The 24,809-nt window shown below is 49.2% G+C and overlaps 1 protein-coding gene across 1 annotated transcript in view; it reads right to left on the bottom strand.

Annotated features, from left to right (window-relative positions):
- Window positions 1–10,317: 10,317 nt before the first annotated feature.
- The window catches only part of SCFD2 (sec1 family domain containing 2), a 329,771-nt gene continuing 315,279 nt past the window's right edge, over window positions 10,318–24,809 (bottom strand). The window contains exon 9 of the mRNA XM_059671312.1: window positions 10,318–11,706. Coding sequence (XP_059527295.1) covers window positions 11,614–11,706 — 93 coding nt within the window. The 3' untranslated portion in view covers window positions 10,318–11,613. The remainder of the gene's footprint in view (window positions 11,707–24,809) is intronic.

The following is a 24,809-nucleotide window of genomic DNA, read 5'->3' as shown; positions in this document are numbered from 1 at the left end:
GGAGCTATGAGGGCCTCCCGAATGCCCCCCACTGGGGATGGAGCCTGCAACCCAGGCATGTGCCCTGATGCGGAATTGAACCGTAACCTCCTGGTTCATAGGTTGACACTCAACCACTGAGCCACGCCAGCTGGGTCAAGGGTTATGTCTTAAATGTCCCAACCAAAGACATGCATTCAACTGTTATTCCCACTTCACAGATGAGGAAACAGGCTTACAAACAAGTTGCATATCTTGTCAAAGGCCACAACCTATGATATTGTAAGCTGTTATTTGCTGTTTTATAGTCAAGAATAGCATATCTCCTATCCATTTCTCCTATTCATTCCAGAGAGAGAGCTGGAAACCACCCAAGTCCCATCATGATCTTCCAGGTAAAGCAGACATGTCTGGCTGTATGTTTTATGCTGTGAAGACATCTTAGCCAAGCCTTGAAGATACTAATGCTTCTACCCAAGATTACTGCTTTGCCATACATGCTTCATTTGGCAAACCTCTTTTTTGAGTATGCTGCTTTCAAAAAGTGCAATTTGTTCTCATTGTAGAAGCTGGGAGCCATTGACCTGGGCTGTTCAGGAGCCCCTCATAGCTCCTATCACAAGAGTCTGTGCTAAAACTGCCAGGCCACTCATCTGTGTCCATATGGGCCAGAGAGACTGCTCGTGCAAGCTAAGTGAGCCACCATCTTTATGGGCAAATGATCACACCTTATATTTGAGTAGTGCTTTCACATACCTGATCTCATTCATTCCTCCAGGGAACCCTGTGAGGAGGGTGCAGGAGGAAATACTGTCTTCCAGATGAGAAGAAAAACAGGCTCTGAGCTTCGAGTGATGTCCTCAAGTTCCCACAGAGGACCTGAATCAACGTCTTCGGACTAAACTGTAAACTTAAAAATAAGAAGGCCTTTTAAATTGAAAGGCAAACAAGTGTTTATTTCAGCTATTCGGGAATCATTAATGCCTCAATTAGGAGACAAAGGCAATGGGTCTTGATGAGAAAGGGAAGGGGAACAGTTAGTTACAGCAATAGAGGAAGGCATTTCCATTGGTGCAGATAACATAACCTAGTGATGCTAATTCTAAACACTTTTTAATGTTCAGCCCTGTAATCATCCGTCCAGTAGTCATCTTGCTATCTTTGTAAATAGTTCCTTGGGAAACAAGGTTGCTCAGGCCCAGTCCAAAGGTCATTCTGCCCTGTTTTTAACATTCCAAGGTTTGAGGTATAAGACATGCAAGGCAATTCCTTGGGCATGGCAGCTCCAGCTCCATTTTAAAGTGGCTCTGTTCATGTTATTGTTCACAATATTCAGCGTTCTTATTTCTTTATACGATTTCACATATGAGATGCTGTTGCAAATGCAGGGCCATGGAACCAAGGGGAGCAGCCAAAATGAATAGCTACTGAGGACCTACTATGGAATCGTGCCAGACTTTTAAATCTGTTTTCTCCCTGCCTGCTCTTGACAGGGCTTTTGGTGATGCTCCACACCTTACCTTATATGGAGAGCAATTTTTTTTTTTTATATATCAAGCCTAACTAACCCTGGAGAAGGGGCTGTGTATTGGGGGCAGGGAGGGAAATAGTGCTAACATGAGATTCTATAAACATTTCAACTGAAAGGCAGTGACAAGTACCTCCCACTAGCTTCTGCTTGCTTTATTTCTGTTCATCCTACGTGGTTGTCTGAATCATGTTGATGAGTGAGAGGTTAATCTTCATATGCTTAGCAATGGTCTTCTACCCATGCCCGGGAACTAAAAGCAGAGAATTTTCCTGCGGGCTTTATCTTCAAAGGTGATGAGCAGCGCCGCATTCCGTTTACTCCTGGCAGCGCTCCGTCCCCTCTTCTCCCCCTGCTCTGTGAGTGTGCAGACCCCGCAGACCCTGGCAGCCCTCTCCTGCCCCTGTGCTGAGTGTGAGCTGCACCCCACTTCCCACTGCGCTGGACTCAGTTTCTCATACTTCGCCCTAGGAGTTCTGGCTGGAAGGGGTCAGGGAGCTCTATTCCATTATTCCATCCAGAGGGACAGAGTGCTTTGTTCGAGGAGAGAGAGAGAGAGAAAGAGAGAGAGAGAGCGAGAGCTGGAAACCACCCAAGTCCCAGTCTGCCCACTGTCCCAAGCGGACATGACTATTTATAGTTCTAGAATGTGCCATGTTTCCTCTCTTCTCATGAATTTTAGCTTCAAGTTTCATTACCTTGGCTCCTCTCATTATTAGTATCTCTCAATCCTGTTTGTCTGTTTTAAATTTCTCTTTTCTTACTTTTTAAGATTCCTTTAATAGGTCGCCTACTCTAGGCATTTTACAGACATAATTCTTTTTTAAAAAAAAATATTTTTATTGATTTCAGAGAGAGGAAGGGAGAGGGAGATAGAAACATCAACCATGAGAGAGAATCATTGATTGGCTGCCTCCTGCATGCCCCCAACTGGGGATCGAGCCCACAACCCAGGCATATGCCCCTGACCAGAACTGAACCCAGGACCCTTCAGTCCGTAGGCGGACACTCTATCCACTGAGCCAAACCAGCCAGGGCCAGACATAATTCGTACAATAGCCTATGAGGTAGGTATCATTTCTCCCATTTTACAGAAAGGGCAATTTTTGAGGGCCACAATCCTGTGGCCAGAAAATGGCTGGGGGGGGGGGGGGTGTTTAGATGCAGCTTTGCTCCCAGCCTGTGTTCTGCAGCCTCCCGTGGCACACAAGAAACACTCCAAGTGGTATGACTAGTATTTAAATGTCCAAATACGATGACCATCAGGCACTGAGGGACACCCTCTCCCGCCTGGGAGGGGAACACCTGCTTTGCCATGTGGGCAAGGGAAGGCAGGGAGGGATGTGCGTGTGCGTGTGCATGGGGATGGGAGGCAGGGGAGTGGAGAAAGGAAAGGAATTAGAATTTATTGAGCACTTACAATGCACCAGCTTATACATTATCTCCTTTGACCTTTTGAAGATGCTTGTGAGGAAGGTAATATTACCACTTCCGTTTTAAAGATGAGAAACGGAGGCTGGGAGAGATGAAATCACCTGCTTAGGACCACACAGGTAATAACAATGACCGTTTCTACGTATTGCAGACCGGGTGCCAGGCACTGTGTGCAGTGTTTCTCCACACCAAGCCCGCACTCCGTCCTTAGTCCCTCCGCAGACGCGGAAAGGGAGGCTCAGAAGAACTCAGTAGCTGGTGCAGTGTGAAATGGGAGACCTGCATGGACTCCCCCAGGCCTGTCTGAGGCCACAGCCTGGACCCAGGCAGCGCCCACAGCGCCCCAGCTCTGCTTCCTCAGCAATGCCCCCCCACCCCCTGCCCCGCGAGCTCTCCTCTGTCTTCCACACACTGCCTCCCTGCCCTGGCCCACATGCCCTGGCCTGCTTTTCTCAGTCTCCCTGCTGCCTCTGAGCCTGGGGTCCGCCTGGCCAAGGCCGCCGGCTGCCACGGCCACATCTGCTGCTGCCATCAGCCGGCTGCTGCCTGGCCTCCAGTCCCAGCTCAGTAATAAAGACGTCTAGGCAGCGGCGGCCGGCCCACAGCTGTCTGCTTCAGAACCAGATCCTTGTCTGTCCCGCTGTCTGGCTTTCGAGGTTTCTCCCTGCTGCAAATCAAAAACATGCGGAGCCCTCTGCGCGGTGCAGAGCTGTCGAGGCTGCCTGTCCTCCCCTCACCCCGCCCTGATGCGCCCACCCAGCCAGCCCCTAGCCATGGGCCTGTTTACAGGGGCCCTTCATTCTGGTGAAAAATGGGATTTCAACATTCATCTCACATTCCAGAGAGGGAGAAACTGATGTGTTTTCCAGACAAATGAACAAGCTTGTGGCAACTCCCTCAAGACAGAGGGGTGGGCGCGGGACTCCTGGGCCGGCCCCTGCACCCTGAGGGAAAGGGGGCTGCCCCAGGTGGCCAGAAGTCAGGCCAGGGCCCTTGGGGATGGCCTGGAGGGAACCACAGGGCTTCCTTTATTATAATAAGTCACCCAGGAACACGGTGTTCTCTGTACTCCAGCGTCTAAAGAGAAGTTTCCAGAATGTTCTTATTGTTCTCCCTCTTCTCACTTGGTAAGAAGTAGGTTTATTACTGATTGTGGCAAGACCCCAGCCAAACTCCCCATCCCCCACCCCACCCCATGCTCCCTTCTCAAATACCCTCCATCATCTGGTTTTGTCTTTTAAAATTCCGTTTAAAATAGAGACGGAGTTTCTTCAGTTCCTTGGGCAGGGGCAGCAGATGGCAGTTGGAATCCTGGGTTATTTGTTGCTGTGATTCCGTTCCTGGTAATCAGGCTAAAATAAATAATAGTGGTCGTGGGGAAGCTCGGTGGAATTCTTTGTTATTGGGATGACGTTGTAACAGAGGGGCCTGGGGTAAACAGAGCCATTTCCCTCGGCCCTGGCCCCCGGGGACGACTTGGCTGACGCAGCTCCTGCGCCTCCACTGGGCTGGGCCCCATGTGAGCGGGAGAACAGACTCCAGAAGGCGGTCAGGAAGGCCAAGGCGGGGGTCCATTGCTGCAGAGTATTTACACCCCTGCCGCTTGTGTTTACAGACCGGCCTGCGGTCCTTGTGGAAGGTTTGCGTTTGCCTGTGCTTGTTTTGGCCTTGGCCCGCCAGAGGTGAGGCCCCAGAGGAGAAACCAGCATGACCACTCAGCCCAGCCTTCGCGGCCGGCCACCTGAAAGTGGGCTGGCATCTGGAAGGCGCTTCTGAATGAGGCGCATTTGGATGAGGTGCACAGGCTAAGTCAGGGTGTCAGTCTAGAATCCACATGGCTTCTTCGTGGGTAACATCAGTGATGGGAGACATAGGCACAAGCAAGCATCGGACATTTGCTACGATAATGGCAACGCTGGCATGTGCGCAGCCAGCTTGCCACGTGCCCTCTTCTAAGTGCTTTACAAACTTAATTCTTTTAATTCTCACAATAACCAACCCGCTGCGGTAGGTCCTATTGAGACAGGCCAGTAAGCCAGGACAGGCGGAATAGGCAAACTGAGACAGATAGTTAAACAGTGGTTTGCAGCCATCTGGTAAATCTTATATTCCCTAAATCAAGGACTTTTATGAGAAAATGGTTTGTATTCCCCCCCCCCCCCCAACGAGAGGGTAAGTAGCTTAAATCACGCCACTCAGGGAGACGGAGAGCAAAAATCCAAATCGTGCCATTTGCCAACCTCACCCAAGGACAGAGGAAGTTAAGAGAATAAACCTCAAGGAGAAACCAAGATGGCGGCATAGGTTAATGCCAGAGTTTGCTGCCTCGAACAACCACTTCAAAAATACAGCTAAAAGACGGAACAGACATCATCCAGAACCACAGGAAGGCTGGATGAGTGAAGTTCTACAACTAGGAGGAAAGAGAATAAATAGCATACCGAGACTCAGAGGAGGCGCAGTGCTGAAGTCAAATACTAAGGTGCAGAGTGCATGCAGAGTGGGCTGGCGGCAGAGGGCACGGTTGTCTTTTTCAATCGGGAGGGAGTCCCAGACTCTGAGCTCCAGATCCAGGCGAGTCTCTAGGGACCCAGACTCAAACGGGAGAAACGGGACTGTCTGGCTTCGGTCGGAACTCGAAAGTAGCTTTCTCTCCAAGGTTTGCAGCGGTTGCTGGGACTCTGAGAGGCAGAGCACCTGGGGATGGGACTGAGAGTAGCCATAACTGCTTGCTCCGCCCGCCCTATAGATCCTCTGGGACCTGCCCGCCCAAGTCCTGCAAAGAGGCATTTGCCGGATAGCCTCAGGCAAAGGCTAGATTAGCATCTCTCTAGAGGACAGAAGTTCTCTCACTGCAGACACAGGTGATTCTCACAGCCACTTGGCCTGGAGGTCAAACCCTCCCTGGAATTAGCTACAACAATCAAGGCTTAACTACAACAAGACTGTGCACAAAGACCACTAGGGGGTGCACCAAGAAAACATAAAAAAATGCGGAGACAAAGAAACAGGACAGAAATGACAGAAATGGAAGATATAGAGCTCAAAACCACACTTTTAAGGTCTTTCAATAATTTTCTAGAAACTGCCGATAAATGTAGTGAGATCCTCAAGAAATCTAATGAGACCCTTGATGTTGCGATAAAGAACCAACTAGAAATTAAGCATACACGGACTGAAATAAAGAATACTATACAGACTCCCAACAGCAGACCAGAGGAGCGCAAGAATCAAGGCAAAGATTTGAAATGTGAAGAAGCCAAAAACACCCAACCAGACAAGCAAAATGAAAAAAGAATCCAAAAATACGAAGATAGTGTAAGGAGCCTCTGGGACAGCTTCAAGCGTACCAACATCAGAATTATAGGGGTGCCAGAAGATGAGAGAGAGCAAGATATTGAAAACCTATTTGAAGAAATAATGACAGAAAACTTCCCCCACCTGGTGAAAGAAATAGACTTACAGGTCCAAGAAGCGCAGAGAACCCCAAACAAAAGGAATCCAAAGAGGACCACACCAAGACACATCATAATTAAAATGCCAAGAGCAAAAGACAAAGAGAGAATCTTAAAAGCAGCAAGAGAAAGAAACTCAGTTACCTACAAGGGAATACCCATACGACTGTCAGCGGATTTCTCAACAGAAACATTGCAGGCCAGAAGGGAGTGGCAAGAAATATTCAAAGTGATGAATACCAAGAACCTACAACCAAGATTACTTTATCCAGCAAAGCTATCATTCAGAATTGAAGATCAGATAAAGAGCTTCACAGATAAGGAAAAGCTAAAGGAGTTCATCACCACCAAACCAGTATTATATGAAATGCTGAAAGGTATCCTTTAAGAAGTGGAAGAAGAAGAGAAAGGTAAAGATACAAATTATGAACAACAAATATGCATCTATCAACAAGTGAATCTAAGAATCAAGTGAATAAATAATCTGATGAACAGAATGAACTGGTGATTATAATAGAATCAGGGACATAGAAAGGGAATGGACTGACTATTCTTGGGGGGGAAAGGGGTGTGGGGGATGGGGGAAGAGACTGGACAAAACTCGTGCACCTATGGATGAGGACAGTGGGTGGGGAGTGAGGGCGGAGGGTGGGGCGGGAACTAGGAGGAGGGGAGTTATGGGGGGGGAAAAAGAGGAACAAATGTAATAATCTGAACAATAAAGATTTAAAAAAAAAGAGAGAATAAACCTCATTTTGGTACATCAGCATAAAACTGGTGAATATTCTACCAAGATCCTCCCCTAAACACCTTTAAAAACCCTCAAAATGAAGATCTAGTGCAAGCATGTCAAACTCAAAGGCTAACAGGGCCAAATGAAGGAGGCATGCGGCCCTCGGCCTCTAGTTTAACATACTTGGTCTAGTGCAGTGATGGCGAACCTATGACACGCGTGTCAGAGGTGACACGCGAACTCATTTTTTTGGTTGATTTTTCTTTGTTAAATGGCACTTAAATATATAAAATGAATATCAAAAATACGTCTTTGTTTTACTATGGTTGCAAATATCAAAAAATTTCTATATGTGCCACGGCACCAGAGTTAAGTTAGGGTTTTTCAAAATGCTGACATGACGAGCTCAAAAGGTTCATCACTGGTCTAGTGCATGCTTTCCCTCCCAGGAGCACGCCCCTGCCTTCCGCCTTACCTCCCCCTCTTTTTCCCCCATGAGGCTTGCAACCAGGGCAGCGATGGGCAGCAGCAGTTCCTCCCAGGTGGACCCTCTCTTCTCTGACTTCTTGGTGAGCCAAAGTAGACCAGCCTAGGCCTACTTCTCCAGCCCTTTCTTGCTAAATTGTCCCCAGATTTAATAAATATCCTCTAAATTTCACCTGGACTCCTGTTGTGAAATCTTTCCTGCACCAAGTCAAGAACCCATATACTACCCGCTGGCCTCAGACAGACCCATTCAGGGCCAGGTCCCCTTTCTGGTAACACTATCATCGTCCAATTTCATAGTCAGCTGAGACAGGCGAAGGGAATTACTGTGTGGAGAGGTGAGATTGGACTCACAGCACTGGGTCAGGCTGCAGGCCTTGCTCCCGGCCTCTGGGCGATGCTGTCTGGGAAGTAAATGGGACCAGGTGTTCTTCCTCCATTTTCTCATGTGGATCCAATGGTGCCTCCTGTCTTCTCTGCATTATCCTCCTGCTGAGACTTATCATTCTGTGAGGGTCTTCCTTGGTGTCCTTAGCAGGAAGTACTCACACTCCTTGGGCTGCGTGCTGGCCGCCGGGTTAGGGATGGCTCCCCTCTCCAGCAGCCTTCTCATGAGAGAGGTACCCTTCATCATCATCTGGATTTTACAGGAGGCACTGAGGCCTGGAGAGACCCACAGCATCATGAGTGGCAGAGCTGAGACTTAAACCTAGAGAAGACCCTGGAGCTCAGTTCTAACCACTGCTCCTTCCCAGGGGGCAAGAGCATGCCCACTTCTCCCCCACCCTCCTACCCTCGGGCAGTGAGCACGAGAAGGCTCAGGAGGCTGGGTCAGGGAGCCAGGTGCTGTTGCCTGGGCCCCTCTTCTCCCTTATCTGGTGAAGGCTCTTTGCGGGATTTATGCCAACTTTCCATTATACTCCTGCTTTTTATTTTATTTTATTTTTTTAAATCCTCACCCAAGGCTATGTTTTTATTGGAGAGAGAGAGAGAGAGAGAGAGAGAGAGAGAGAGAGAGAGAGAGAGAGAGAAACATTGATGTGAGAGGAAAATATGTCCAACTGGGGATCGAACCCACAACCTTCTGGTATATAGGATGACACTCCAACTGAGCCAGCCAGCCAGGGCCATTATGTTCCTGCTTTTAACTGAAGAAGCAGTGCTCTGGCCTGTCTCCTACTTTCTTATTCAAACCAAACTCTGGTCACCACAAGCTCCTTCCATCTCACCTTTTGTCCAAAGCCTTCCGCGCACTACCTGATGGCCTGCCTCGTGCAGTTCCTGCTGAACCAGCGAACACAGAGATGGGAAAACATGATTCTAAACCAAACGTCTGACATCTCCCTCCACCACTCAGAAACTGCCTGTGGCCACAATTAATATAGTTCTGAGAGTATTACTGGGACATAGGAACTGCTTAATGATAACATTCACAATCAGGAACTTCCACCTTTTATCTCAGATTAGGAGTTTTGAATGTACATTTTTAAAAGAAAAAATTAAGTTGTAAAAATACATCAAAGGCACAAAAGCAATACACAAATACATGTTTGCTGTGAAAAAATTCAAACAACACAGAAGTATATCGAGGGAAAGACCCCCAACGTCGAGGGCTGTTTGACTCATAACAGCTAAAAAGCTGGAAACAACCCAGATGTTCAAGAGTAAATGGATAAACACAATGTCCTGTATTCTGTACAGTGGAACACCATCAATCAATGCGAACAAAGAAAGGAGAAAATTACTGATACACAACAGCATGGATGAACCTCAAAAACCTTTTACTGAGCAAAAAAGGCCAGATACAAGACAAACTGTATGATTCCATTTTTATGCAGTTCTAGAAAGCAAATCAGTGTTTGCCTGGGGCTGGAGGTAGAAGAGGGACACTGACTGTAAAAGGGAATCTCAGAGGTGGTGGAAATGCTCTATTTCTTGATTGTGTTGACAGTTACATGGGATACTACAAATTTATTAAAATTCATTGATCTGTGCATTTCAAATAAGACCATGTTTGTCCTATGCAAATTATACTGGGCAGCTTAAAAAAAAATTTTTTTTGTCAAAACAAAAACTCAGACAATAGGATTATGTGATTCGGAGTAGACTGGAATTAAATAAATAGCTATTAAAAGGAATAAATATTTGAATGTATGAACAACAACAGAAAAAGCAAGACTCTCCCTTCTTTTAGCGCTCTTATTCTAGCTCTCTTATTCTATACTCCTTCCCAGAGGGAGCCACTGTTAGCAGTTTTCTTTTTGTTGTTGTTGTTATATTTATTTATTTGAGAGAGGAAGAGATAGAAACATCAATGATGAGTGGGAATCATTGATTGGGTGCCACCTGTATATTGGACAGAGCCCGCAATCCAGGCATGTTCCCTTGACTGGAATCGAACCTGGGACCCTTTGGTCCACAGGCTGACCCTCTATCCACTGAACCAAACCGGCTAGGGCAGCAGTTTGGTTTTTATATTCCTGGAGTTTCCTTTGCAGATAGACATATGGTTTAAAAGCTAACCTTGAGCAGACACTCACACTGGGCCTGGCCATCAGGAGAAGCACCAGCAGCTCATTCATGAGAGCCGCTGGGCTAGGACGCCTTGGGCTCATTCACCACCGTGGCCAGAGCCAGTATCACACAATATCTGGGAATGAATGGAATGACTGGTGAATGAAGGATCTGAGATACACCACAGGCTCCTTCTTAATTTTTTAAATTTTATTTGAGAAAATAGTGACTTCTTCCATTTTCTTATTCAGATTCACACATCTAGAAGCATCTGAGGTCTCCAATATTGAGCATCATTAAAGAACTGGTCTGAGGTGGACAACATACTTGGACAGAAAAAAAAAACTCCACAAAAAAGAATGTCTAGTGCCTATAAAACCTGGTTGGATTTCATCTCAGAATGATTTCCCACTTCACAGGTTTTTCATAAAATGACAGCGTTTTGTCGAGAACTGAAACTGAGATGTGTTTTGATTTACATTTTATTTCCTCCACACTAGACACCATGTTTCAGGTTCATCTCTGCATTATAAACACCTTTTAGAGATGCTAGAAATATCTACCAATTACACACCTACAAATGTGTGGGTTCATTTCTGCCAGAATTCTTACATAATTTCACTAGGTGGGTCTAGGCTTTTCTGCTACGGCCAGAAGGAAAATTTAGACTTATAGAAAAGACGGCTTTATATTTCAATAGGAACTAAATCACAAAAGTCTCTGGGGTTGGGGCTCAAATGTGCACTCCCTGGGACCAGATGTCTTTATTGGGGCCTTCCTTAGAGAGGGAACCTTTTCCAGGCACAGTCAGCCATCCAATCAACCTCTCTCCCACTAGGTTCCAGGAGGCGGGTGGCCCTGCCCGCGAGTGTGCAGGCCTGGACAAGGCAGCCCTTTGTCGTGGCGGCCCATTGACAACCAGAGCAGCCCTGGCCCATCCCCCGCCCTGCCTCCCCTTTGCAAAAATGTCTCAGATCAAGACAGAAACAAAGCCTCAGATGCTCTTTGCAATGTTCCCTCCCCAGTAACATAATCCTAAGAGAGAAAAAACACATACACACAAACTTTCCTCACATTTATAATCTAAAGCTTGTCTCACTTCTTTCTGAGCAACTGCAGATCAAAGGGCTTGTCATCCATCTACCAACACTCACAACGAGCACTTATTTAAAATGACTGAGCGTGCAGGTGGAATCAGGAAGATCACACATAGCGGATTAAGAATACGTGCGAATTATTATGAATCAGGCCAGCCGAAAGACAGTCTGACGCCTTTAGAAGAATGAAAATAATTTTTTTTTTTAAAGAGAATCACAGGAATCCAAGCAAACGACTTCACTGGGTGGTTCTCAAGACCTCTGGGCAGAATTCAGCCATACAGATCCCTGGTACCAGGGACACCGGCTTTGGGGGCTTATCTGGAACGACGGCAGCTGATGGACTGGTATTTCCATCTCGGGAGGTCGCATTCTCTCAGGAGATGCTCAGAGGCCAAGGTCTGGGTGCAGCCGGTCAGTGGCAAATAACAGCTCAGGCATGGTGAGTGGCTTCAGGAGGCGCGTGGACAGCACAATCACCTAACAGGAGGGCAAACACCACAGGCAATTAGGGAAGACAATCTCAGGTGATTATGATGAGAAAGAAAATGCAACACGTTTCTTTGTGGGGAGCCAGGAGTGGGTACCGTGGAGAACAGGCAGAAAGCGGCAGCTGGAATACCTCCGAGTGCTGGTGTCCTGGTGGAAGGATGGCCCGTGGGTCAGCGTGGCTGTGCCTACTGAACCTTTAACCAGCAGCACCGAGAAGCCGCGCTCAGCCCCTCCTTGCTGCCGAACTGAACCTGATCATACCGACACTTTGCGAAACAGTAATTTGACTTTGATGTAGAGGGTTCTCCTTCCTTCAGGAGCATGAGAAGGTACACCCAGAGGTAAATGCTATTGTGGGTGATGATGATGATGATTGTATTGACTTCCTAGTGCCCCAAACCGGGTGGCTTAGTGAACAGAAATTTACTGTCTCATCGTTCAGGAGGCCAGAAGTCCAAGCTCAAGGTGCTGGCATAATTGGTCTGAGGTGGACAACATACTTGGACAGAAAAGAAAAAACCCAAAAAGGAATGTCTAATGCCTATAAAACCTGGTATGATTACGTCTCAGAATGACTTCCCACTTCACAGTTCCCCCCAAGGCCCTGAGGGAGACTGCTCTGTGCTCCCTTCCCACTTAGCTTCCTCGTGTCTTCACATCACCATCCCCTCTGTGTGTCTGTCTCCGCGTCCAGGTCCCCCTTTCTATTAGGACACAGCCATGGAGTCACCCTAATGACCTCATCCCCATTTAATAATCTACAAAGACCCATTTCCAAACAAGGTCACCTTCACAGTACTAGGGGTTCGGACTTCAACACCTTTTGGGAAGTGGATACAATTCAGCCCGTAACGACGACGGCGATGATGATGTCAGCTAATAGTTGTCAGTCCCCATGATGTGCCAGCACTAAGGACGGTCTCATTTAATGGACATTTAACCTTCATAACAACCCTAAAAATAGGCACACACATTATTCTTACTGTGCAGGAAAGGAAAATAAAGTGCAGAAAGGTGAAGGAACTTGCCCGAAGACACACAGAGAGTAGTGAAGCCAGGGCTCCAGCCCAGGCAGGCTGGTTCCAGCATCCAAGTGTCCGCCTGGTCATTTCTCCAAGGTGAGCGCTCTGGGAAAGGCTGCGTCACTCCCCTGGTCCACATGGACCTTCAGGTCTCTCTGGCCTGTCCCTGCGAAGGGGACCCTCCCTGCTTCCCTCACCGGGGCCTGTCCTCTGGGGCAGATCTGCCTCTGCAGCATGGATGAGTGTGGTCCCAGGGCTGGGCTAGGCCAGGCCGTGATGTGCTTGGTAAGAGTTGGTGAGGTCTTGTTCAGGCAGGCACTGAACGTTCACGGGGTGAGAAGGTGACCATGGGAAATGGGGAAGGAGGTTCTAGAACCAGAATTCCACAGCCCAGCACCTGAGCGAAGACAACTGCAAGGCCAGCAGCAGGACCGAGCTCCGCCTGGCCACACTGCCAGGTTGTGCCTCTGGGGAGAGAGCAGGTGGACAATGCACACTCACTGTCTCCCCTCCTGCCCCCAACGGTCCCGGGTGCAACCAAATCTATGAATTAACCAACTCCCACTTCCCAGATTACTGGTCAATACCAGGTTCTACATACCCCATTGGGGAGGAAAAGCAGATTGGGATGAAGCCAACGTTGGAAAGGGAGAAAGAAGCACTTCATAATTTTCTTGTTTAGTTAAAAGAAAAACAAAAAACGAGGGCTATTAAAGTTTTTTCTTTCTAAGATAAAAATTAGAAGCAGCTATTTCACTTTTCCTTGAAAGGGAGTAAATTTCAGCTCAGTTATGCTTTTGTCAGAAAAGAATGCACTAGAATCTGCGCTCACTTTTCCCTGAACAGCACATTATGGGAGCTTGAGGGCAGGAGTGAGTCTGAGCAGCGACCACCCACAGGCAGTGTAGACGCCACAGGAAAACGTGGCTCTGGGGTGTCTACTCACTCCTCAGGGTCCTCAGGTTAAGAATGGGGGCCCCTCAGCAGGCCCTGCGCAGCGCGTGCTGACTGGCTATGCCCTGGGAAAGCCACTGCTCTGGAGCCTGGCCTCTCTGAAGGCAAACAACAGCCCGAGCCAGCAGCTTGTGCAAAGCTCACGTAAGGTCAAGTGTGCAGGGCAGGGGGGGGGCGCTCAGCAGTCCTGAGCTGCCACTTCGTTGTGTTTTGTGAGTGGGTCATAGGCCTCCTTCTGAATCGCAGGAAAGCTGAGAACTCTAGAAAAATATGCATGCTCACACACACAAGGTCCTGAACACGGTTTCAGGTGAGGTTTGGGGACAACTAAGTTTCAGGTTAAGAAACACTTCTAGAACCACAGGAAGGCTGGCTGAGTAGAAATTCTACAACTAGAAGGAAAGAGAAAAGCACTGAGACTCAGAGGAGGTGCGGAAGTAAAGTGCAGAGGTACAGAGGCGCACGCCGAAAGGGCTGGCGGCTGAGGACACGGTTGTCTTTTTCAATCGGGAGGGAGTCTCAAGCTCCCGACTGCTCTGAACTCCAGTTCCGGGTGAGTCTCTGGGGACCCAGACTCATACGGGGAGAAACTGGACTGTCTGGCACCAGGCAGAACTCGAGGGCGGCTTTCTCTCAGAGATGCTTGCAGTGATTACCGGGGCACTGAGACGCCGGGCCTCTTAGGGTAGGACTGGGGAGCAGCCATAGCTGTTTGCTCTGCCCTGTTGATCCCCTTAAACCCCGCCCCATCCAAGCTGTGCACAGAGACTTTGCATATGAAAGGCCTGGCCCTTTGCAAGCTGAAAATTACTTAACAAATTGCAGCTGAATCAGAGAGACCCAGAACTTCCAAAAAAAGGTCCAAGGCCCCACAGCAGCTTGCATTGCTTCACAGCTGGGCCTCATCTGGGCACCTCCAAACCCCAAACAAAGAAGAGGAATCTCTCCATAGCTCCTGCTGGGTAGCCTTAGGCAGAGGCTAAATTAGCACCTCCTTAGAGATCCAAGAGCCAGTGTACCCAGTGGTCAGAGTGGGACCATCCAGATTACAACTCCTCAGATCCATAAGGGACACACTCAGGGGGCAGACTCAGTGAGCACCAAAGCCCCACTGAAGCAAGTCTTGCCCCAGAAGGGTGTCTCCAGCTTAGAAGTTCTCCTACTGCAGACACAGCTGATTCTCACAGCCAATTGGCCTGGAGGTCAGTTCCTCCCAGTGATACCTACAACAATCAAGGCTTAACTACAACAAGACTGTGCACCAAGCCCACAAAGGGGTGCACCAAGAGTGTCCACCTCAGGTAACAGGGGAGGCTGAGCCACTGGGCCCTATAGGACACCTAACACAGAAAGCCACTCTATCAACACAGGGAAGCATAAAAAATGTGGAGACAAAGAAACAAGTCACAAATGACAGAAATGGAGGAAAGAAAATTACTGGATATAGAGTTCAAAACCACACTTTTAAGGTTTTTCAAGAATTTTCTAGAAACGGCCAATAAATTTAGTGAGACCCTCAAGAAAACTAGTGAGACCTTCGATGAATTTGGTGAGACCCTCAAGAAATCTAGTGAGACCCTTGAGGTTGTGAAAAGGACCAACTAAAAATTAAGCATCACTGACTGAAATAAGGATATTATGCAGAGTTCCAGCAGCAGACTACAGGATCGCAAGAATCAAGTCAAAGATTTGAAATACGAAGAGGCAAAGATCACCCAACCGGAAAAACAAAAAGAAAAAATCCAAAAATATGAGGATAGTGTAGGGAGCCTCTGGGACAACTTCAAGCATACCAACATCCGAATTGTGGGGGTGCCAGAGGAAGAGAGAGAGCAAGATATTGAAAACCTATTTGAAGAAATAATGACAGAAAACTTCCCCCACCTGGTGAAAGAAATAGACTTACAAGTCCAGAAAGCGCAGAGAACCCCAAACAAAAGGAATCCAAAGAGGACCACACCAAGACACATCATAATTAAAATGCCAAGAGCAAGGGACAGGGAGAGAATCTTGGAAGCAGCAAGAAAAAAACAATCAGTTACCTACAGGGGAGTGCCCATATGACTGTCAGCTGATTTCTCAACGGAAACTATGCAGGCCAGAAGGGAGTGGCAGGAAATATTCAAAGTGATGAGTAGCAAGAACCTACAACCTAGATTACTTTACCCAGCAAAGCTATCATTCAGAATTGAAGGTCAGATGGGGATCTTCACAGATAAGAAAAAGCTAAAGGAGTTCATCACCACCAAACCAGTATTGTATGAAATGCTGAAAGGTATCCTTTAAGAAGAGGAAGAAGAAGAAAAAGGCGATTTTATTATGTAAAATAGAAAACAGCGTTTTAAAACCTCTGTTCCTCAGACCAGTTAATTGCAAATTTATCTTTAAAAAGTGAAGGAACTGAGTGGGGGAAGTTTCATAAAGGAAGGAGCCCAGGACCTGCACACAAATTCCTTCTCATGTCCCGCTGAGTCCCAAAAGGCAACGGCCTGGGTCAGCACCAGGGAACCCCAGGAAGAGCAGTGACTAGAAGCTAAAGCATCTGAGGAGCACTTTTCAAAACACTAAGTCCTGCGGAGTTAGAGATGCGAGGTAAACACCTTGAGCTTCTCCCAGAAACCGGAAGGACCAAGCCTTAAGAATAAGGATTATCTCCCAGAACTAAGGCGTATGCCCTAGGAGCTAAATCAAACAGACCCACCTCCACAAGGTCTAAAACGAAGCTTTCACTGTTTCCAGGAAGTTATCAGCTAGAAGAAAATATAATTGTATTCAGAGAGCGACAACAGAATCCAGTGTCTACAATGTATCCAGCATCTAAAATGTATACAGTGTCTACCATGTATCCAGCATCTACCATGTATCCAGCGTCTACAATGTATCCAGCGTCGACAATCTATCCTGCCGGAAGCTGGTCCATACTTGCTGCTTGACACAGTTGCTGCAGGGAAGAAACATCTGCACAGCATATGGTTCAAGGGACCTGGGGTATATGGCATACTGTTCTTAATATGTTTGCTCCCCTTCTTAGCGCTATGTGTTTTAACCAAAGTCACTTCTCTGAGAAAGGTTGTTTCCCTAGGTGGGGATTTTCCCCTGGAGTTAGGGAGGGAACAAAACCCCTGAACTAAGTGCCCGGTGGGTAGTTAATCACTTTAACTATGAACAATCATGCTTAAGCTACATAATCTTTACTTAAGATAATCTCCTTCAGTTACTTCCTTGTAGCTTAACAGAACAATCCAGTAACCTTGGAATGGAGATAAGAAACGCCCTAACCTTTGTAATAGAATGGATAGGATTAAAATCAACTGGTATAAATACAGATGTAACAGGAGAAATAAAGACAGAACTTGGCTACAGAACCTGGCTAGGCTGCTGGTCAACTGAACATTGCCTCCGTGTCATTCCTTCTTCGCCAACTCCGTCCATACCTTTGGGAATCCCTGGACCTGCTGGGGTTGGACCCCAACAGTATCCAGTGTCTACAATGTATCCCAGCGTCAACAGTGTACCCAGCATCTACAATGTACCCAGAGTCGACAGTGTATCCAGCGTCTACAGTGTATCCAGTGACGACAGTGTTGACAGTGTATCCAGCGACGACAGTGTACCCAGTGTCTACAGTGTACCCAGTGTCTACAATGTATCCAGCATCCAGCGTCGACAGTGTACCCAGTGTCTACAATGTATCCAGCATCCAGCGTCGACAGTGTATCCAGCGTCGACAGTGTATCCAGCGACGACAGTGTCTCCAGCGTCGACAGTGTATCCAACGTCGACAGTGTATCCAATGTCTACAGTGTATCCAGCTACGACAGTGTATCCAGTGTCGACAGTGTATCCAACGTCAACAGTGTATCCAGTGTCTACAGCAGTGTATCCAGCGACGACAGTGTATCCAGTGTCTACAGTGTACCCAGTGTCTACAATGTATCCAGCATCCAGCGTCGACAGTGTATCCAGCGTCGACAGTGTATCCAGCGTCGATAGTGTATCCAGTGTCGACAGTGTATCCAGCTACGACAGTGTATCCAGCGTCAACAGTGTATCCAGCGTCTACAGTGTATCCAGTGTCTACAGTGTATCCAGCTACGACAGTGTATCCAGTGTCGACAGTGTATCCAGCTACGACAGTGTATCCAGCGTCGACAGTGTATCCAGCGTCTACAGTGTATCCAGTGTCTACAGTGTATCCAGCGACGACAGTGTATCCAGCTACGACAGTGTATCCAGCGTCGACAGTGTATCCAGTGTCTACAGCAGTGTATCCAGCAACGACAGCGTATCCAGCTACGACAGTGTATCCAGTGTCTACAGTGTACCCAGTGTCTACAGTGTACCCAGTGTCTACAATGTATCCAGCATCCAGCGTCAACAGTGTATCCAGCATCGACAGTGTATCCAGCATCGACAGTGTATCCAGCGTCGACAGTGTATCCAGCGTCGACAGTGTATCCAGCTACGACAGTGTATCCGGAGACGACAGTGTATCCAGCGTCGACAGTGTATCCAGCGTCGACAGTGAATCCAACGTCGACAGTGTATCCAGTGTCTACAGCAGTGTATCCAGCGTCGACAGTGAATCCAGTGTTGACAGTGAATCCAGCGTCGACAGTGAATCCAGTGTTGACAGCAGTGTATCCAGCGTCGACAGTGAATCCAGTGTTGACAGTGAATCCAGCGTCGACAGTGAATCCAGTGTTGACAGTGTATCCAGAGTCGACAGTGAATCCAATGTCGACAATGTATCCAGTGTCTACAGGAGTGTATCCAGCGATGACAGTGTATCCAGCATTGACAGTGTATCCAGTGTCGACAGTGTATCCAGCGTCAACAGTGTATCCAATGTCGACAGTGTATCCAGTGTCTACAGAAGTGTATCCAGCGACGACAGTGTATCCAGCTACGACAGTGTATCCAGTGTCGACAGTATACCCAGTGTCTACAATGTATCCAGCATCCAGCGTCGATAGTGTATCCAGCGACAACAGTGTATCCAGCGACGACAGTGTATCCAGCGTCGACAGTGTATCCAGTGCCGACAGTGTATCCAGCGTCAACAGTGTATTCAGCGTCCAGCATCCAGCGTCGACAGTGTATCCAGTGTCAACAGTGTACCCAGTGTCTACAATGTACCCAGCATCCAGTGTCTACAGTGTACCCAGTGTCTACAGTGTCTACAATGTATCCAGCATCCAGCGTCGACAGTGTATCCAGCGTCAACAGTGTATCCAGCGTCGACAGTGTATCCAGCGTCGACAGTGTATCCAGCGTTGACAGTGTATCCAGCTGTGGGGAACCACCTATTGTCTTCACTAGCAGAGAGGTGTAGACAGAGAACCCGGAAGGCTGGTAACCTTTGAAGCCCTAGCAAAGGTCAGAGCTGTGCACCACCTCTGTTAATCCAGACAATGGTAGCAGAAGCAACCTCCCCACCTTTAGTCATGTAAATCCTTATTGATAAGAATAGTCTGTGTGTCACTGGAACCTCCCTGCCTAAGGGCTATACTATGGGTGGATCCTGAACCAAATAAAAGCTTGGTGAGGCCTGAGCACCAGTGGAAGTCTTTCCTCTTGAGTTGGACCTACCAGCCTGGCCCCCCATTATTTCCAAATTATCTCTTGTCTCTTCTCTTTCATTTGTGTGTGGCTCCTCTTCCAGATCCTGAACCCTGAACCACGTGGCACGTGGAGGGAAACATTTACAAGATCCAGGGTCTACAATGTATCCAGCGCCTACAATGTATCAGTAAAATATCCAAAACACCACAGCAAACAGCCAGTATGTAGAGAGGGAGAATAGTCGGTATAAGTAGACACAGAGATAACCCAGACATTTGAATTAGCAAACAAGGACTTAAGGTTACTCTTATAACCATGACAAAAAGAACCTGTAGGAAAAGAGAGCTGTAATGGTGGCAGACACAGGAAATTTCTGGGTGGTACTAGTATATATAAAGGAGAACACAGGAGAGAGATGGAAACCTGAGGGAGGAGGGTGAAAAAGTGCCTTAAGAGATACATCAGCCCAAAGCAACTTGTGGTTCCTGTTGGGATCCTGATCGAAATAAAGCGACCGTAAGAACAACAACAATAAAAAAGAAACACTTCTGCCCTGTGACTTCCAGTCCCCACCTCCCTGCCGGCCTCCCGGGGCCTCAGAACCAGTGCCCCGAGGGCAGGCCCTCCCTGGTGAAGGCGAGGCAGCATCTCTCAGGATGCTTGCTGGAAGGACCGAGGGACTTGGAGGAACTTGGGGAGAGAAGGCTACCGACTCCGTGGACGTTGACCCCTCGGAGCGGCAGTGACTGAGCCGAGGGAAGCCACCACCTCGGGCTGTGTGCTGGCTTCCAGCCACACTGACAGCGACTCGGGTCTGTCCCCTCCATGGAGCTGAACCAAAGGCCAGGCCCCGCCCCCCGGCCCCCCCACCTACACAGGCAGGTAGTTACATGGCGTGTGGGCTGGACCAGCTCGCGTCTAGGGCCTGCCCCGTGGAGGCTGAGGAGACACAGGAGGAAACGCGCAGCATGGGGGGTAAGCTGGGGGTCTCGGAGGAGGGAGAAAGCCGCAGAGACCAAGGCTCTTGCTGTAGAGCTAGTGGCTAAGAGCTCAGGCTTAGGAGCGTCCGTGCTGAGCGGGCTCCGCCGGCCATTTGCCAGACAGAGGACTCTGGAGAAGTCACTGTATGACTCTGAGACTCAACGTCCTGTAAAGTGGGAATAGTGATATATCCACATCACATGATTGTATGAGGATGGAATGTGAACATGTATGCAAAATATTTAGCCCGTTGACAGGCTCTAGAGGGGCTTAAAATGGTAGCTGATGTCGCCATCCTCATCCGCAGCACCACCTCACTCTCCCACCCTCTATTTGGCCCATAAGGGTCACCGGGGCTGAGGTGGTGTGTGTGTGTGTGGGGGGGGGGGGGCACAGCCATCCTCCCGAGTGCAAATCTGATTCTGTTACTCAGCAGCTTAAAATCCTTAGGCCTCCTCCCTGCCTTTGATAAGCCCAGCCCTCTCAGAGAGCATTTCAGGAGCTGAGACTCTGATGGGGGCTCAGCACTCCACGCCCAGTCCCTTCCCACCAACACCGCACCCTCAGCTCTGTATTCTCTCCGTCCTCAACTATTTCGGCCTCACCGCGGGAACTCCGGAGATGCTTCTCTATCTGCAACATGAGTTCCCTCGTTCTCTGCCTGAAGACTTGCCAGTCTGCTCAGGCATCACCACCTCCAGTCTTCCCAGCTACCTGCCCCTGAAGACTGACTGTGTTCCCACGGCCGTCGGTATGACCCTGCCTTCCCTGTTTCCTTAACTGGTTCTTTTCATTGATGCTTAGCACAGGGCTTGATACATATCAGGTCCTTGTAATGAGTCAGTGAATGACTGAAGGAATGAACAACTCCTAACAACCCTATGACACAGGTACATATATGATCCTTATAAACTGTGACTGTGTCCTAATAAAAGACAACGAAGGAGGCAGTGAGTTAGCAGCGGTTGGCTAACCTAGGAAGTTTCTCTAGTAAAAGACCGCTCAGACAACGCTGGGTAAATTTGTTTCAAATCAATTCAACTAAACGCCTATTTGTCTAGAATTCCAGTTTTGATGAACAAGCAGGATTGCACCGCTAACATTTCATTTACAGCAGAACAGCTGCTGGGCCTTAAGCATTTTCATATCTTAGTCATCTTTTGGTCTTCAGATTGCTTTTCAGCATTTTCAGAGGTTTTTCTTTCTTTCTTTTTTTTTTTTTTTTAGTCCATTTAACTAATGGCAGTTCTGCATGACTTGGCTAAAATAGCCCTCAAAATTCTAAAAAATGAAGCAAATGAGGAAAAAAATAGGCACTCAAAAATGAACAGGAAAAAGCTTAAGAGAGCCTGAACCGAGCCTGTGAGGTAGCAAGCGTACATTTTATGAACACAGTAATCAAAAGTGCGATATTAGGCAAATCGAGTGCTAGAGAATTCCCTTCAGAGAACCGGCTTTTCCCAGGCACCGAGGGCACTGGGGGAAACTGCCCTCCGTGAGGTGGTGAGGTGGGGGCTCCCTGAGGGCCTCAGCCGGGGGCTCCAGAAAGGCCAGGCTCCAGCGGGAAGAGGGATGCTTCCGCCTTGGTTCTCAGCCTGCCCTGGGCTCTGGGGAGCAGGCCAGCACTGGGAGAGAACCCCCTTCTCTCCACGTCCCACTTCTGCGGGCCAGCACTATAATCTGCAGGTGCCAGCTGCTTCCAGTTCTATTTCTGCAGAACAGCGGAAGCAGGCAGTGCAGGACGCAGAGCCCACCACCCTCTCATTTCTCATGTTGTGAGTGGAAAGGAGCAGGGGATACCATTTTTTTCTCCATTTCCTTTTAAACTTGGGAGATTCTTCCCAGGAAAAGTACCCGTGGAAGCACGGGTGCCGGCATTCGTATTCACCCCGGTGATGCACTGGTTTTGGGCACATCTCATATTCAAGGCCCTGCACACATTCACACACTCACATACCTGCGCTAAACATAAAAGATTTGTTCATTAAAGCAGTGGGACAGTGGATTGACTACACTCCAGAAACTCAGTGTGAACCGTCAGACCGGCTGGCACATCAGAGGCCAGTGGGCTGTGCTCACCTCCCCGAGAACGGGAGTGGGAGGCTGCAGGCCATCTCCTCACCTTTGTCCCTTCTGATGTTTTGTTTTGTTTTCAGTCATTTGAATCCTCTTCTTGGGCTTCCCATCAACCTCAGAATAGCCAGGAGCCAGGCTTTTGAGCCAGGATTTAGGTGTCCTTGAATCCCTGAAGCTGTGCAAAACTGGATGTGCATGAGCATATGTTTGGGCCCAGTTTTTTAAAAATTACACTCTCACCAAATATTTAGCCCAGGGATGTAGAACCACATGAAAGTGGAGGCGGGCTACACGCACGTGCCTATGAAAAGCAGTGGGCGGCTGGGTTGAGCTGCCCACATGGTCTTTCTACTTCCTGAGCTGGCCTGTCCCTGTATTTCCTGGGAGGGTCCCTCCCTGTTATTTTCCTCCCACAACCCCAGGCTTCTGCTGGCTTCGGGCCACCACCCAGCTATGGAGTTCAGCCCACAGAGCTGTCTGGGCTTGGAGCCCCAACCTGGCGGCGAGTGAGCCAGACAGAGGCCGCACCAGGCACACGCGCTCCAGCGAGGAAGCCGCAGAGCCGACCTCGTGGCGTGGCTGTGGCTGTGGCTGTGGCTGTGCGCTGGGGCGGGGGCTGCCTCGTCCCCCCACCCCTTCTTTCTGGTAGTCTCCAACTGCCCACTTCCCCTCATCAGCATGTCACGAGCCACCCAGGCGGAGAGTGGAGGAAGCTCTCCCACTTGAGAGGGCAGTCTCAGTCCCATGGGAGTGGTGGGTGCGGCTGTGGTCTCCAGACTCCACTGCTCCAAGCGATCGTGTCACTTTTGTGAAAGAGAATTCATTGCTGGATGTGCCTTTCCCGATTCTATTGGTTTCCTTGGAAGAGCTGACCCCTGAAAGCCTTTCTGACTTCAGCTCACAGCCTTCTCGGTGAGGAGCCTGTGCAGGAACCCCCTCGGTCATTCCCCCCTCAGCACTGGGTGCTCTCAGTACACGAATCCGTGATGGGAGCTTCCGTGTGTAATGCCCGTCACTCACTATTAGCGGGTGAGTTCCTGGGGAGCAGGAACATGTCTGGCCTGGTCACCGTTCCATCTTCAGAACGAAGACCAGAGGCTGGCACAGAATATGACTACTCAGTTGGTCCAATGTAACAGGTGTGATGGTGCATCCTGGACTTGGGAGACACCCCATAGAGAAGACCTGGGTGAGTAGCACTGATACAGAAGACAGGGGTTTTAGCTGTCCAGCTCTATGTGAACACACACGCTGGTGTACCTCCAGAAAAGTCGCTTTTATCTACGCTACAGTAACACAGCAACGTTTCTAGCGTTCAACACCTGACATCCAACGAACAAGCATGACACTCAGCGCCAGACCCTCTTTGAGGAGCTGGGAATAAAACCATGAGAAGTGCAGAGTCCTGAGGCTGGAGGGGAGCGTGCGGGAGAAGGGAGGTCAGAAAAGAAGGCCCGAAGAGGGGCCTTGCAGGCCATGGCGGGGAGAGGGGCAGGGGCCACCTGCCTCTGCACTGATCAGGCCGCCCCAGGACAGGTCTCTCAGGTCTGGCTGAGTGTGAGGGAGACACTGGGGCCAGGAGAGCCACACACAGTAAGGGTGCTCTGACCCACATCATGGGCTGGGCAGGGGAGCTGCAGAAACCGAGGATGCTCGGTTTGGACACCAGCAGGCGGGGGGAGGACCTGGAAGAGGGATGCGCCTGACTTGCCTGTGGATTCTGGGCAGCCTGAGAGCTAGACCCTGCACTGGTGAGTGAGAGCTCTGGGGAGGCCAATTTGGATGTGTCTAGAGGAAGCAGAACAGTCATAACAATGAAGCCCGTGAGATGCAAGGCCGCCGCCTGCCGTGGGAGGGACAGAGCCTCGTCACTGGGATGTTCCTGCGGATTGAGGAGGCCAGATGTTAAAGACAGAGGGTATTAGACACGCATACTGTCACTGTACTTCGCCGGCTGAGTCCGAGTCACCCTCTTGGCGGCCAGGCGTGTCTTTGAGAGCCTGTGGGTGCACAGACTCGGTGTGGCTCACACGCACTCCCAGGCTGGGAGTCCAGGCAGAGGCCGGCTCCATGTGTGCGAGCCTGTGTGCAGCTGGGCTGCAAGGCCTGGCTCTGCCCGCCCAGCAGCAGGGAGCTGCTCACACCCTGGTCGGGCAGAGTCAGCGGCGGGGCCAGCACAGTTGTGAGTCCATCCAGCGCCGAGAAAGGGAGAGCTGCCTCCACAGGCGGCACCCAGCAAGCATCCAGGGAACCGCCTCCTCTCAACCACCTGGAGAGGATAAAGAACTCGCAGGAGTCTTCCTTCGCCTGTTAACTCTTTGGGGAGCTTCGCACACAGGACAAATGGCAGCGAGGCTGCTCCTGAGGCCCAACGTTCTTCGAGAGCTCGCTGTGCAGATGACGGGGCCCAGGGTCAGAGGCAGCAAAGCCATGCAGACCCGGTTGCCGTTGTCAACCTCAGGCCACTCGGCTCTGACACGCCTGCACTTTATC

Source organism: Myotis daubentonii, chromosome 1 (assembly GCF_963259705.1).
Source record: "Myotis daubentonii chromosome 1, mMyoDau2.1, whole genome shotgun sequence".
Classification (NCBI taxonomy): Eukaryota; Metazoa; Chordata; class Mammalia; order Chiroptera; family Vespertilionidae; genus Myotis; species Myotis daubentonii.
The sequence above is the reverse complement of the archived record's forward strand: the minus strand, read 5'-3'. Positions and strand labels throughout refer to the sequence as shown.